General features: G+C 38.0%; 1 protein-coding gene across 2 annotated transcripts; it reads left to right on the top strand.

Moving 5' to 3' along the window:
- Positions 1 to 335: 335 nt before the first annotated feature.
- On the top strand, positions 336 to 14,847 carry LOC113116225 (zinc finger CCCH domain-containing protein 13-like). Of its 2 annotated transcripts, none has more exons than XM_026284243.1 (15): positions 336 to 911; positions 1,818 to 4,904; positions 6,252 to 6,300; positions 6,922 to 6,962; positions 8,537 to 8,871; positions 9,707 to 9,867; positions 10,083 to 10,235; positions 10,332 to 10,461; positions 10,672 to 10,746; positions 10,854 to 10,943; positions 11,025 to 11,173; positions 11,294 to 11,437; positions 11,661 to 11,731; positions 11,823 to 11,927; positions 13,510 to 14,847. In XM_026284243.1, exons 2-15 carry the CDS (start codon positions 1,997 to 1,999, stop codon positions 13,644 to 13,646), a joined length of 4,548 nt encoding a protein of 1,515 aa, XP_026140028.1. In that variant the 5' UTR covers positions 336 to 911; positions 1,818 to 1,996; the 3' UTR covers positions 13,647 to 14,847. The 2 variants fall into 2 exon arrangements, with proteins under 2 accessions (XP_026140028.1, XP_026140029.1); XM_026284244.1 differs by having other exon boundaries at positions 339 to 911; positions 1,818 to 4,502.
- Positions 14,848 to 15,269: the final 422 nt, after the last annotated feature.

Below are 15,269 nucleotides of genomic sequence, written 5' to 3'. Positions count from 1 at the left end.
ACAGGAATCTTGGCTATTTAGGCCTATAGCATCAGACTCTTTAGAAAATGATCAATTAAACACAAGCATTTTAAACTACAAACAATATCGCTTAATCATCACTTAAAAATATTTTGATTTTAAACTAAAAGTTTATTCTAAAATATATTTATAAATTTATACTAAACTTTGTGCAAAAAGAGAAAAAAGTGTGTGTTTTCCAGTTTATCTTTCCTAATGCGCAAATGCGTCATCTATGCTACACTGTCTTTCACAGATTTTTTTTGGAGAACTTTTGTGTTACATAAACTGCAGGCGACATTACTTTGTATGTGACACATGTGAGCACTTCCTGCTTCTGTGAAAGAGAAGCATGCAGTGGTGAGGTGTGTGAAAGGCTGAATTACTGGAACAAGCTGTAACGCAATTACTATGGGTCTATTGAGTTTAAGAGAACTAAAGAAAAGCTGCGTGCAAGCTTGAAGGTTACTTCTGGAGCTCCTCAAGAACAGTGCTAGAGAGCGAAAGCATAAGGAAAACAGAAGAAGGGGAGGAAGATAAGTGTCAATCTGTTCAAACTTGTTTGGGAATTTGAGAAGGGCGGGAGGAGGGGACAAGAGAGAGAGAAACTGAGAGAGATATAGAAACAGAGAGAGAGCAAGAGAGAGAGAGGGGAACACTGCGAGAATCTTTTTACTTTGATGAAAACTATTTTTGCTTATCTGAACACATTAAGTAGAGCAGAGGCAGGCTGGATAATTAAATCAGTGTTTTTAGAGCATTTATCTCGCTCAACTTTGGATCTCTCAATGGGCAAACACTGATATGTTAAATGACTGTGAGTTGTGCAATTCCTGCTAGCTTAACTTTGTCAAGAAAGCAAAGGAAAAGTTGGAGAGAGACAGAGAAGCGTCACCAAAGACACTTCTCAGGTGAGTCCTCTGCATTATTCCCAAAACTTTTCATTTTTTCCTTTTTGTTGTTACTTTAGCAAACCTTTTTAAACAAACGTCCACATCACAAGCAAATACTGCATTGTCATGCTTGGGAATATTAATCTGTTTATTATATTCACCACAGTGGTTTTCTGATGACTCTGTTAATGTTAATTTGTTGTACATCGTATGATTCAATGAGCATCATGAGTCAGCTATGTCAAAGACTTGCTCCTTCAACTGCTCTTAATAGTGCTTTGGCTGTTCCTAGGCTTGAATTACTTGAAATGCCTCTGAATAAGATACAAGAATAGTATAGGGAAGTGGTTGGTTGAACTGCATTCTTTGTAATTTGCTGAACTGACAAACAGGCTGTTTATCAACTGTATATATAATTCATAATATAAATTCTTATTAGTGTAATTGATCTGTAGAAATGTTAAGAGAAGTATATCAATAAAAAATACAAATGGCAATATGTTTTATACATATTAACAGTATATTAGACTGATCTGAAGTGATTCGTTTGACCAGAACAGTATTTCTGTTGCATTGCTGTAAGTTATCTGGTGGAGTATAGTTTAAGAAACACCAAGGTCATAGCTTCAGTTGTCTGGGAATTAATAAAATAAAATTCTGATAAAATTCATACTTTGAGTCCAAGTAACTTCAGATAAGCATCAATAATTAATTCATGTTAGGCATTCAACTTGACACTTAAAAAAAAAAAAAAGTTTAAGTAACTGTTTAAGCTGCCAAGGCATCTAACTGACACGTTTCAACAAGATCCAAAGTTTGAAGATTTCCAAGAATATGTTTGAATGTTTTCCTCTTTGGAATATGAATTATATGTGGTTGATTGATTTATTGACTTCACTGATTGATTTTTGACTTCCCTTATAGGTTCTCTATGTTGCAATGGAAACCAGTCAAATTAATTGGACCGTCCAAGACACTGTGCAGATACAATCCTCTTAAGGTGCACTAGACAGGTTATCGACCGAGTGCAAACTGTGATCTGAGTCTTTTAGCTAATTGGCAAAGGTGACCTGGGTGAAGAAGAGACTTGGAAACACCAAAAAATGGAAAAAACAAGAGAAAAAGAAATGGTGCCAGACACGTGCGATGGGATTAAGGACAGGGAGAGATTTCCTGCAACCAGAAGAAGAGATGAAAAGATTGACTGGAGAGAAAGAGAGAGGCGGAGAAATGGAGATCGATGTGCAAATGGAAGCTCAACAATGTCAGAGCAGGCTGAGTATGGAGATCGAAACAATGAGAGGAGAAAAGGGGACACTTTTCCAAGGATGACAAAACCAAACAGATTGAGAGACAGAAACATACCACTTACAGACTATGAAAGAGAGCGTCAAATGGGAAGACCGAAGGACATACTGTATGAAAATGAAAGAGAAAAGGAAAGGAGGAGATACAGAGACATGGACATGCAGTGTGAAAGAGAAATTGCAAGATACAGGGAGGAGTTGAGGAGAATTGAAATGAGAAAGCCTGTAATGGTGGAGCCAGATAGACAGAGGGAACGAGACAGGGAGTTTGACCCTAGAATGAGAGATAGAAGGAGAGAAAGTTATCCAGGGGTCAGTGACCTTTCAGGCATGAGGGACAAAGAGACAGACAGAGAAACACATCGGCAAAGAGACAGAGAGGACAGATATTATCCTCGGCTCATGGAAGGACAGACAGAAAGCTTTTCAGATAGGGAAAGGAGGACTGATAGACAGAGAGAGGGAGAGAGATCTAGGAAAAGAGATATAAAAATTGAAGGAGAAAGTGAAAGAGTCAGGGGTAAGGAAAGGAAGAGGGAAGAAGACTCTACACAAAGACAAAAACTCTACAAGAGTGAAGGAGCCAATGATGCAGAGCGAAGGGCAGACAGAGTTAGAGAGAGAGACAGACGTAGAGAGAGAGAAGCCGAAAGATGGCGAGACAAGGCAGTAAAAGGAAGTGATTACAAAGAGACAGGTTATCATGGTCCAAAAGGAGAAAATTCTGAACGGCTCAAAGAGACAGATAAACCAAGAGATAGAACAAGAGACTCAAGAGACGCTAACTTATACACAGCTGAAAGAGGAAGGTATAGAGATGGAGAAAGGACAAGAGATGGGGATAGGTACTCTGAAAGAGAGATTGAAGAGAGGGAGAGGCGGAGGAAAGAGTACAAAGAGAAAGGGAGACGTAAAATGGAGATTATTGGAGAGCTGATTTCAGAAAGTGATTTTGAAAATGAAAAAAATAGGATGATGAGAGAGAACCTTGAGGACAGAGACAGAGAAAACACATCTGAGACTGATAAAGAGAGACTGAAGGAAAGAACAGAGGAAGTGCAGGAAGACAGGAGTACACAGAGGAATGAAGAGAAGAGTGAAAGCTTTGCTTCTGAGGAAGCAGTTACAAAGAAACCGAAGAACAAGATAAGGAAAATGTGGCTGGAACCTCGAAGTGAGAGAAAAGAACCTTGTTTAAAAGAATACACAGAGAGAGAGAAAGCAAAAGAAAGATACATCCAAAGATACAAAGAAATCATGACAACAGGAAATGAAGAAGAGCCTGAGAGAAGGAAACCAACCAAGAAAAAATGTCTTGAGGACAAGTATAGAGAACTTGAAATGGCTGGAGAGTTCATGAGGGATGTGGACGCAGAAAGCGAGGAGAAGAGGATGGAAGGAGACATGGCTTATGATAAAGAAGCCATGGAATCAGAGTGGCAGATGGAAAGAGAGAAAGTGGCCGATAACTTGGAAGAAAAGGAAAGAGATGAACAGAGAAGCAATAATAGACATGACTATTTAGAGAATGAGGAAGGAAGTGAGGTAGAATCGCAAGCTGAGAAGAACAGAGTGTTGTCAGCAGATGATGGATTTGTAACTGTCTCCAGTGGAGGGGATGATGCAGAGGAAGAGGATTTTGAAGACTGCAAAGAATTCTGGGAAGGTGGAGTTCCCAAAGCTGTCTCTGAACAATCAGGAACTACAGAGGACACAGAAAATGGGGCAAATGAAGCTCCGAAAGGACCACTAAGTGTCTTTTGTGTGATTGATCAGACCCATCCCACGTCACAAACCAATGAAAATTCATATGTACATCCTACTGTTGAAGAGGCAGCCAATCAGCATTCATTTCATAACATGGGAACCCAAGGTGAAATGAGCATAAATGAAACATTTGAAAAGGTTGAACACTGTGAACAGGACATTGAAAGAGCAATGGACAACCTCAGTCTTTGTCCCAATGAGGACAAAGGGGAGGGAGCAAGAAGTACTGACCAGACAACAAAGAGTGTAACATCACTAAAAGTCCAAATTATTCCTCCCAGTGAGCAATCAGAACAAGACACCCAACTCTTCCTACAAGACCCTTCTGAAACTTCAGGGCCATCCAAGAATAATGGTCATGGGGGAACAGAGACTCATATTGAAGATAAAATACAAAGAGGAGCAAAAGAAACCACTGGAGACTCAATGGAACATTCTGGTTCTGATGACACTTGGAGCACTCACTTTAGATGGGCCAAGAACACGATGAAAGAGATCCTGGGTCTAAAGTCGGTGGACACAGAAAATGCAAGAGGTAGTGTGACACACATAGACACGCAAACCAACACACAAACAGAGAGTGAGAGAGAAATGGAAAAATCAAGGAAAGCGAAAGAAATAATAGAGGGAGGAGAAGAACAACAGGGAGGGATGGAGAGAGAGTTGAATGAGAACCGTGATTGGCTCGATCCTAGTTCTAACCACCACATGGTTTCCTCAGAAGGAGAGGCAGAGGGGAAGGTAGAAGAAGTATCTAAGAAGAATGAGAGTAAAGAGGAAGTTGTTGTAAGCTCTAGTAGTTTTCGAAATTTGGGAAATGAGGTTCACGCGAGGAGGCGAGGGTTCCGGAAGTCAGCGGAGAAAACCAAAAAAGTGGAAGAGGATGAGGAAGAGGGAGTTGGAAGGGACCGCAGGACGAGAATATTCAACAAATCAGGTGAGAGGAAGACGAGCATAAGAAGGCTGAATTGGACATTCAGTCACCCACCTGCTCCCACTCTGTGAGAAGAGATTGTGAAAGGTCGAAATGTGTCTGTTGAACCTATTCTTTCAAATGTATTATACCAGTGGTATATTTCACATTTATGCATTTAGCAGACGCTTTTATCCAAAGCAACTTACAGTGCATTCAGAGTATACATTTTATTATTTTTTTTATATGTGTGTGTGTGTGTTCCCTGACCTTTTGCGCTGCTAACGCAGTGCTCTACCACTGAGCCACTGGAACACTTTTGTCACGTATAATGACACATAGAGAGGGTAAATGTGCTTACGCAAGAATGTAACACAGAACTCCATTAATTATTTTCCCTTAAATAAGTGTCAATATGGACATTAAAATGTTTTGTTTCCTGTCATGTAACTGACTGTTCCTAACATTTGAACAGTAATAAGCAGTTAAAACTATTCACTGACAGGCACGTGGCAGATATGTTTTTCTGTTTAATCTGATACAATTGGGTCCTAAATGTTGTTTTATGTTCAAATGGATTGCTGGTGACTGTGGACACTTTAAAGAATGAGAGTATAACACATCCCAGTGATTTTTCAGTTTTCATTCATATTGCCTTGTGTCAGACATAATTAGTCAATGATGGATCTAATGTCAAAAGAAATAATAATAATAATAATAATAATAATATTCTGAGAACATTCCTAAAATTGTTTAAGAGACCTATTCTTAGGACATTAAACGAATCTGAAACCACACAAACAGTACACTTTAGGTTCTCATAACACAGGAGTAACTAATAATGTATTCTCCCAGCATTTTTTTTCTTTTTTGGGGTAGTCTCATTTTAACAGCCTGGAAGCTCAAGAGGGCTCCTGAGGATTCTTGTGGGGTTGGAGTCATGACCGCTGAGGACTTCTTAAACAGCAGCATTTCTTGGAAGAGACAGAATTTTGAGCTGCCAGATTTCCTATGTTTCACCGTTCTCATTCACGCATAACAAGTCTTCCTCCAGTACACTTTACTGTTTTTGTTCCACCTCATATTTCTCATTGCATTAGGGTTATTTTTATTTATTGCCACATTTTCTTGAGAGCTGTTCAGTTGCTCAAACCCAGAGGCCTTCCGGTCTATCATTTTTAGTTATTCTGTAGAAAGCTTGAGGCGGTTCCCATGTGTACAGCTTGTGTACAGCTATGTAGAACCATCCCCATCTGTATTGCTTGAAATACATTTTTACTGGATTCTTATCTTATCTTGGTTAATCAAAGCTTAAGGTGCTTAAAAACAACATTGTAATGTGTCCCGATTTCTCTGTTTTGGTTTGTATAGATGACGAAGAGGACGAATTAAGTCTTACCTGGGGTGAAATGGATCTAAGGTAGGAGAACGTGTATACTGCATGTATAAACACTCCTATATTTTGTTCCTTGTTAATTGTACTTTTGATAAACATTTCAAATCATGTACACTCATATGAGATGACAACTCCAGGTGTGTCTGTCAAGCTTAATAAAAGCTTTTTTTATTTTACATATAGCAGGTGGGTGGATATTTTTGGAGGAATTAATGAATTGTTGCTGACTATGAATAGTAAATGTATTCGATGATGTCCATAACTGAAAACGATGGTGTCCATAACTGTTTGTTTAATCCTGCAGGTACACTGGTGCAAAGAGACTGACATACAAGACAGCTCAATTTATGCTCTATGATTCCCATTTCTAATGTGCTTACATCTGGATTCATGCATTTTTAGGACATCTAATATTGTTCAGTGGAAAATTGGGTTACTTTCGAGGTTCTAACTCTGATAATATCTTCAACAAAAAAATGGAAATGATACCATGACATGAGAAACCTTTTCTTTTTCGGTTTGATGTTTATAACTTTATATGCGGTCTATCCCCACTGACAGTATTTTATTTAGTAGAAAATCTTACAAATGACCATTATATAACATGTCCTTTGCTGTTTTTCTCTCTCTCCTTCTTACTTTTAGGAAACTTAGGAGGACAAGAAAGAGGAATTCGAAATTCTTTAGTAAGTCCCTGGATTGTCATTATCTGTCTTGATCTTTATGGCTATAACCAAAGACTATAGGGACTTTGCTCTAACAGATTAGATAAATATTTAACAGAAAAATATTTCTATTTAAAGTCTTCAAGATCCATTAAAACATTTCTAAGACACATACAATTCCCAGTGATACAAATATCAATTTAATGAAAGTGTAAATAATATGATTGTATCTGGCTGTAAAACAAAGGAATAACATGGTTACAGTTCAGATGTAATGTGCAGGGAAAGTTTTGCCATTCCTGACTATGCTACTTGGCTAGTCCTCCAGGCAAAGAGCAGGTTTATGCTTGCATTTCACTTGGAACTGCAGATAAACCGCTTAGTGTTAAAAACACTTTCTTGGATGTTCATGCTTGTTTTTTTATTTAGTTTTTTTGCCCTGTTCAAACCCTGACCTGCTTTCTATGACATTCTGACTTGATCTCTGTTTGACCTGGTGGATCATTGACAGGTTTAGCCTTTTTTAGGTTTTTTTCTGCTCCATTTACTGTATCTTACAAATTAATTTATATACAGTACAGACCAAAAGTTTGGACACACCTTCTCATTCAAAGAGTTTTCTTTATTTTCATGACTATGAAAATTGTAGATTCACACTGAAGGCATCAAAACTATGAATTAACACATGTGGAATTAAATACATAACAAAAAAGTGTGAAACAACTGAAAATATGTCATATCGTAGGTTCTTCACAGTAGCCACCTTTTGCTTTGATTACTGCTTTGCACACTCTTGGCATTCTCTTGATGAGCTTCAAGAGGTAGTCACCTGAAATGGTCTTCCAACAGTCTTGAAGGAGTTCCCCGAGAGATGCTTAGCACTTGTTGGCCCTTTTGCCTTCTGTCTGCGGTCCAGCTCACCCCTAAACCATCTCGATTGGGTTCAGGTCCGGTGACTGTGGAGGCCAGGTCATCTGGCGCAGCACCCCATCACTCTCCTTCTTGGTCAAATAGCCCTTGAAGCCTTCAGTGTGACTCTACAATTTTCATAGTCATGAAAATAAAGAAAACTCTTTGAATGAGAAGGTGTGTCCAAACTTTTGGTCTGTACTGTATATGTATAAGGTATGGTTATATGTATGCATTATACATAGTAATTTTTTAAAGGGAAAAGAAAAAAACTTCTCATGAGTATTTCTTGGTTTTTAAGCAAATTCTGCTGCCAATTAGGCAGATAACAGCATAGACAAGTTGCATGCCATGCACTTATGAACAAACCATAAAGTTAAAATAAAATATGGCCTAGGCTTCATTAAATACGGGATCATGTGCAGTGAGAGTAAACATGGTTGGTTTACTGCCAACCACAATGTGTTTTATACAAATTGTTGGTTGCTTATTTTGTCCCTCCTGCTAATATTAATTAATGGCAGTGCTTGACTTCAAGGATGTGTTTTTTTATAGTATAAAAAAAAAGTATTAGTATTAGTAATAGTATTTTTTTTTTATATTTTTAATAGTTCCAGTATAAAATCTGGGTCCAGTTGAGGAGCACAGCTCTAGAATCATCTCAGTGATTTCTCTTTCTCTTGCAGACTCTCAGTTGTATCAGGAGTACAGTGAGGTGATGCAGAACAGAGAGATTCAGTTGTCTCATTCTGATTCTCTGTCAATAAGCACATCTTCCTCTCCGAATCATTCCCCTAAGTTATCACACAGAACTCTCCCATCTATCCCTCAAATCATATTGCCTCAAAATCTGTCCCAAACCAGCCAAAGTTTAAATGTGCCTCAGCAATCCATAAACAGACCCCCGTCCCCTCGCCTGTCCATCTCTGCTTTCTCACCCACACTGTGGCAGGATCTCCCTGGAGTGAGGACCAGCCCAGAGTTGGAGGAACTTACTAGTGATGAGAGACGCCTGCAGGAGGTAGAATCATTTGATTGTTATCCCCTACTAAACATTAAAAGTGGCTCAAGTCATAAACTTAAAAATGTATGATACATTTCTTTGTACTTGATAATAACATACCAAACCAAGAGTGATTTCTCTGAAAGAAAAACAGATCAAGCTCACTTTGCAACAAAACTTTTCACTATGATAAAACAATGAACTTGAGGGGAACTAACATGTTGTGCATTTACTAAAAAGGATCTTGGTGGTTGGAAGCAATTGTAAAAATGTGAGAAGTGATGTTAGAAAAGTATGTTGAATCTGCTTAGATATTTTGTTATTAAATTAAATTAAATTTTTAAGTTTAAGTTTGGCTTAAGTTTCCACTGTTTTAACTGTACGTATTTTTGCATTATGGCTTTATTTACTGTACACATTCAGGTAATTGTGTAAGAAGGTTTTGCAAAAAGTTTCAAAGTCACATTGCAAGATATAATACCACAATTGGGAAATACATTTGTGTAAATGTAAACAATTAAAATAAAACAAATTCATAAATGCAAGATTTAAATCACATTTTGGGATAAAAAAAAAACAATGTAACAGAGTGAGATGCAAAACCACATCAGTCCTCACAGCAAGATTTAGCTTATTTTGAGATATAAAGGAACACTTCAACTGTAACTGATTGTACTTGTGTAAAATAAAGTCATACTTTTTATATACAATGTTACAATTAACTTTAAATCTTGAGACAGAAACAGGCTTTCATGGTACATTGCAGTACCCATATGCAACAAAACAGGTGTTTCAAAAGATATTTGTTTTTATTAGTAAGGATAGCAGCATGAAGAGCCTCTGTCTCTTTCAGGTGAGGTTTGAGGTGGTGACCTCTGAAGCGTCATACCGTCACAGTTTGGACATCATAGTGGAGAACTTTGTCATGTCCAAACAGCTCAAAGGTATCCTGTCTTCGCAAGACAAAAACTGGCTGTTTTCCAGGCTAAATGATGTTAGAGACATCAGTCACAGGTTAGAATCCTATCATTAAATTAACAGAATTACTGAAGATAAACACTTTTTAGTTTTTGAAAGATGTTTAGATTTCTACATATACTATGTGTGCTGCTGACATCTTAAGACATAACTCCCTAAACGTGTATGAATTCATCTTGGAGTCAGTTCTCAAATGTCTGCTCTGAAATCTGAATTACTAATATCACCAATATATGCTTCTTTTCATTTAGCTTTCTGTCCCAGCTGGAAGAAGCAGTGGAGAAGGACTTTATGCGCTTTACTGTCTGTGACATCATCATCCAACACTGTCCAGAATTCAGAAATGTGTATGTGCCATACCTTACCAACCAATCTTACCAGGACAAGACATATCAAAGATTGATGTGAGTATTTGTTTGCGCTGGTCTTGAAAAAAGCTTCTCCTGTTTTATTTTTGTCCATATGATTATTATTATTTTTTATTCCACCATCTCTCATAGGGACGAGAGTCATGAATTCCGTAGAGTTGTGGAAAAGTTGGAGCGTAACCCGGTTTGTCAGCGACTGCCTCTGCGTTCTTTCCTCATTCTACCATTTCAAAGAATCACACGCCTCAAATTGCTTGTGCAGGTACTTCCTTCGCTCCACATTTTTTGATGACAAATTCCCCGACTTTGCATGAAATGCCATGACTCATGCTTGCTAGGAGCACATGCTTTCTCACCTGCCTTCTTTGTATATGCTATATCATCTTGATATTATATGCCATCCATCTTGTCACAACGAATATGGCATGCTTCATTTCTAAATTCTGTCTTTTCTCTTGTTTTTGTTGGGTAGAATATTGTAAAGAGAACTGCTTCAAAAACCAAGGATGAAGCACAGGCCATTAAGGCCATGAAACTACTCGAAAAGGTGAGATTCTTGATGCACTTGCAACAATGTAGTTAAGTCACCCACATCTCCGCACTGGAATTTCTTATCAGTTTTCTTTCTCACCGTGTTTCCTTGCTTCTTAACAGATGATTCAGGAGAGTAATGAAAGTATCTCTCAAATGAAGAACATCGAGTCACTTGTGACCCTCAATGCCAAAGTTGACTTTGAGTGCAAGGTGAGCATGACATGTTTGGGAACTTAACTTGCCATCTAAATAAAAGTTAAAATGTACAATGACTTATTTTGTCTCTCTTAGACTCTTCCATTGATCAGTCAGTCCCGCAGACTGGTACGAGAGGGACCTGTGACTGAACTGATAGACTTTTCTCTGAAAGACAGGGAAGAAGAGAGAAATGCTTATATGCACCTTTTCAATGACTATCTCCTGGTTTCTTTGCGGAAAGAGTATGTTTTGCCTTCTTTCTCATTCTTAGTCTTTGAAAAGTGAAATCAGGCTTTTCATGTTTAATGCAAATTATATCTTTCGTTTTATGGTGCAATTAATTCTTAACTTCCTGTTTGCAGAGGGGGTAGGTTTACAGTTATCGATCATGCACCGGTGTCGGAGCTGCGGGTTGAGAACTGCAGGTTCAAACTGCATTCCTTACAAAAGAACCTGTTCCGTCTGCACATGCCACAGAAAGCCCTGCTCTTGCGGACAGATACCCAGTAAGTATGTCAGTTATGAGAGAGAAACTGTTGCTAGCTTGTAAACATGCAATGGCTGCCACATGTGCATGCCTGTGAAGTCCTCATCCCTGTAGGGCAGGAACGTCCAGTCTTGCTCCTGTAGGGCCAACTTCCAATAGAATCTTGAGTTTTGAAATCTGGTTGTGCAGAATATTGCATTAAATTAATCTGTTCCCATCTTTCATTTTCTATCATCTCTCAGAGCCAATAAATTGCGCTGGATATCAGCACTTTCACGTCCTTATCCTGAGATTGACTTCAGTGCCGTTCAGGGTATGTGCATTTCCTGCTTTAAAAGAAACTAAGTAAATACTCTAATGCAAGTTAATTAACATGTTCTAACCTTTTTTTTTTTTTTTTGCAGACATTCCACAAATGCAGTGCATCAAAGCATTTGTCGCTCAGCAACCCGATGAGCTAAGTTTAGAGAAAGCTGAAGTTCTGTTAGTGCACCAGCAGAGTAGTGATGGTGAGTTAAATCTAATCACATGAACACAAGAAAAAGATCTTTAACCACATGGTTAAGAACAGTGCTAAGAACTGCAACTGCTTCCAGGAAAGCCATGGTTGGTTCACATGTTAGGACTCACATTTGCCCAGGGGCACCCAATCCTTTTCCTGGAAATCTACCTACAAGCAGAAATCACTCCGTTTCAACACACTTGTCTGTAATTATCAAGTGCACCTGCATACCTTGACTTGTTCAGTTTTGTTAGCCTAAAAAAACACCTGACCAATATAAACAAGTAGTCACCTTATAAAGTAGAACCTCTGTTGGCCTTTATTGATAGTATATTTATTGTCTAGTTTAAGAACTTGCATGACTGCACCCAGCCCAAATTCACTAGAGATCTAAGGGATTTGTGGTAGACGAGAAATATAACCAACCCGTTAACGCCCATCTTATGAGACTCGTCTCTATTGTTAATGCAACATACAATGGAAGAGTTCTTGTAGAACTTGTGCGGGTAGATCAAAAACAGCTTTAAAACATCACAAACCATAATCTCTTGCGCTAACTGTTGTTGTTGTTGTTGTGTGCATGTTCACAAGAGCATGGCGTTCCAGTGGATTACATAGGCGTAGTGTAAAGCTCCGGTGATAATATTCTTGAATCAGGAGTGTTTGATTAAGGAGATAAACAAAATGTTCAGTGGATTCTCCAGGTCTAGATTTGGAAACCCCCAGATGTAGGTCAGTGCTTTTCAAACTTGTCCTGGGGATCCCCAACTGCTGCACCATTTGTATGTCTTCCTCTCAGGTCACACCACGTTCAAGTATCGCAGACTCTACTATTGAACTGACTGAGTTGAATTAGGTAGGTTAAATAGAGGTGACACAGAAAATATGCAGTGGTTGGGTTCCCCAGGAAAGGTTTGAGAAGCACTGATTTAGGTCACTGTAAAACAGGGATGTCCAATCTTGATTCTAGAGGTCCACTCTACTGCAAATATTAGCTTCAACTCACCTGCCTGGAAGCTTCTTGTGATCCTAAAGACCTAGATTAGATAGTTCTAGAGTGTTTAATTGGTGCTGGAGCTAATCTCCGCCGGAAGGTGGCCCTCCAGGAGCAGGATCGGACTCTGCCGTTGTAGAATGTATGGTGAAAGTCAGAAGCAGTTGGATTTGGCTCTAAATCAAGAGGATTTGTCACTTGCCCTAGAGGGTTCTTCTGTCATCAGATGTGAAATTCATACGACTTTTTCAGGGTTAGCAACAATATTTGGGATGGCAACTGGATAGACTCTCTATTCCTTATTTGGACCAGTATTATTAACACAATGCACTCAAGGAGATTTTTTAAGACTGTTTCTTTCATGACTAAGGCATTCCTAGCTACCACAGTTTATGTAAACAGGCATATTTTCCCACACAGTGTACAATGATTGCATTACTAATGAGGTGTGCTCATAGTGCTGATAAATGAACTCCACTGGATCCTAGTAGATATTCTTGGTTGTTCTGTCACAAGTAACATTCCAGAACTGCTAAAGGATGCTTTGACAAATTCAGGGCAAAATTCCATTTATGATTCTCTCCTTTTTATTCAGGCTGGGTTGAAGGAACTCGTCTGTCAGACAGACAACGTGGTTGGGCCCCCGAGTCTCATCTGGAGACAATAGTCAGCGACAAAGCAAGAAAGCGCAACCTTCTGGACACCGTGAAAATTGCTACAGCTGCAATGTGAAGCAATATGCATAGCCTTCAATGTTCTCAGGTGGACTTTTTCTAATTACAATTTTTTTGTATTACTTTTGTAAGACTTCTAGAATTACGTCTCAACTTCATGGGAAGTTTCTATTTATTTTGTGAATACAATCAAGAGTAATGTGGGTGTGATGGTCTCACCCATGTCAGGGTTCTACTCCACATCCTGCAGAAAGGAATGGCATGATGCTGAATGGCAGCAGTTGAACTTTTACGATATCTTATGGACATTGACAGAGATTGCAAATGGAACAAATGTATTCATATGCAGTACGTGTTACGAATGAGTATCTGTGCTGCTTCCATAGTTTTTATAAAAGACATTCATGGGCAGAGATTTGGACTACAGTCTGTTGTCCACAATATGAGCGAGCCATTTCACTGCGTGTAATACTGAATACTGCACCAAAACTACTTGTTCTCTGTTATTTATAAACATCAGATCCCCTTCAGCATGGAATATTAATGCTGTCTGACCGCAGCCTGATGGGAATACCGTTTGAAGAGTTGTTGGTGTGCTCTAGGACACAAGATGCAAAAGGACAAATTATTAATAGCTGTGAAAAACAGTGGACTTTAGTGCAAGTTTTATTTGGGATCAAGAATTATGGTGTACAGTACCCAAGGCTGTCTACAATGTACATAATAAAGGTTTTTAACAAAAAAGAGTGTTGTTTTCATGGTGTAGTTCCATCTCTGCTTCCTGTTCAAACTGATTAGCATATAACTGTAATATGCCTTTAAAAATAACAGATAATTAGTTTCCTGAAAGAACATGATTTCATGATTTAGCAGATGGGGTTTTTAGTGTTATCAAGTGCACTTTAAAGAATTATGGGAAGGCTATTAGGTAGCAAGACCTTAAGAAAGGAGAATCAGCATGAAAGAGTAAAGTGGCCCAGGCTTCAGTAGGAAATCAAATGGTTTAGTGTGATTCACAATACAAAGAATCAATGAACATTTCATGAAAGTATAACAGAAAAGACCAGACTATATAAACAGCTTCTCAAACACAACAGCGGAAAATGATTTTATGATCAACTAAACTGTACTTGAAATATTCGCGAATGATTGGTTCCTGAGGTGAAACTGATATATACTTAAGCCCAGACCCTTAATCAATGGTAGCAGACAGGAAAATGACATTAAAAAGTGCAAGATAATGCAAATACAGTGACACTTCACAATTAGGTTCAATTTGTTAACATTAGTTAATGTATTAGGTAGCATGAACTTACAAAAGAAAATAATTTCAAGAATTATTTTAGATTAGTGTTCATTTCTACATAAGCTAATATATTTTTTGAATTTCAAGTTTTATAAATAATGCATTACCCTAGTAAAAAGTGATATTCTAAGTACAGTTCAAATCTATTAACATATTTACTGACATATTGTTCGAGACTTACTAATATATATATAAAAAACAAAACTTTAAGTATACCGTAAGTACAATTGCAGGATATTTTTTATTTAGTCTATAAATAAGTACAAGTATATTTAGTATACTTAGCATTAAATAAATGTATTTAGATACATTTAAGTAAATTTATTTTTCACTAGGGTATAAAAGAGTAAATCAATACTGAACAATAGTAATGCT

This window comes from Carassius auratus, chromosome 16, assembly GCF_003368295.1.
Source record: "Carassius auratus strain Wakin chromosome 16, ASM336829v1, whole genome shotgun sequence".
Taxonomy (NCBI): domain Eukaryota; kingdom Metazoa; phylum Chordata; class Actinopteri; order Cypriniformes; family Cyprinidae; genus Carassius; species Carassius auratus.
This window is presented reverse-complemented; position numbering and strand designations above follow the sequence as displayed.

Coding starts and splice junctions, on each gene's coding strand:
- LOC113116225 (XM_026284243.1), top strand. CDS start 1,997: ATGGAAAAAACAAGAGAAAAAGAAATGGTGCCAGACACGTGCGATGGG. Junction 10,944..11,024: donor AAGTTGACTTTGAGTGCAAG/GTGAGCATGACA, acceptor TGTCTCTCTTAG/ACTCTTCCATTGATCAGTCA. Junction 11,928..13,509: donor GCACCAGCAGAGTAGTGATG/GTGAGTTAAATC, acceptor CTTTTTATTCAG/GCTGGGTTGAAGGAACTCGT.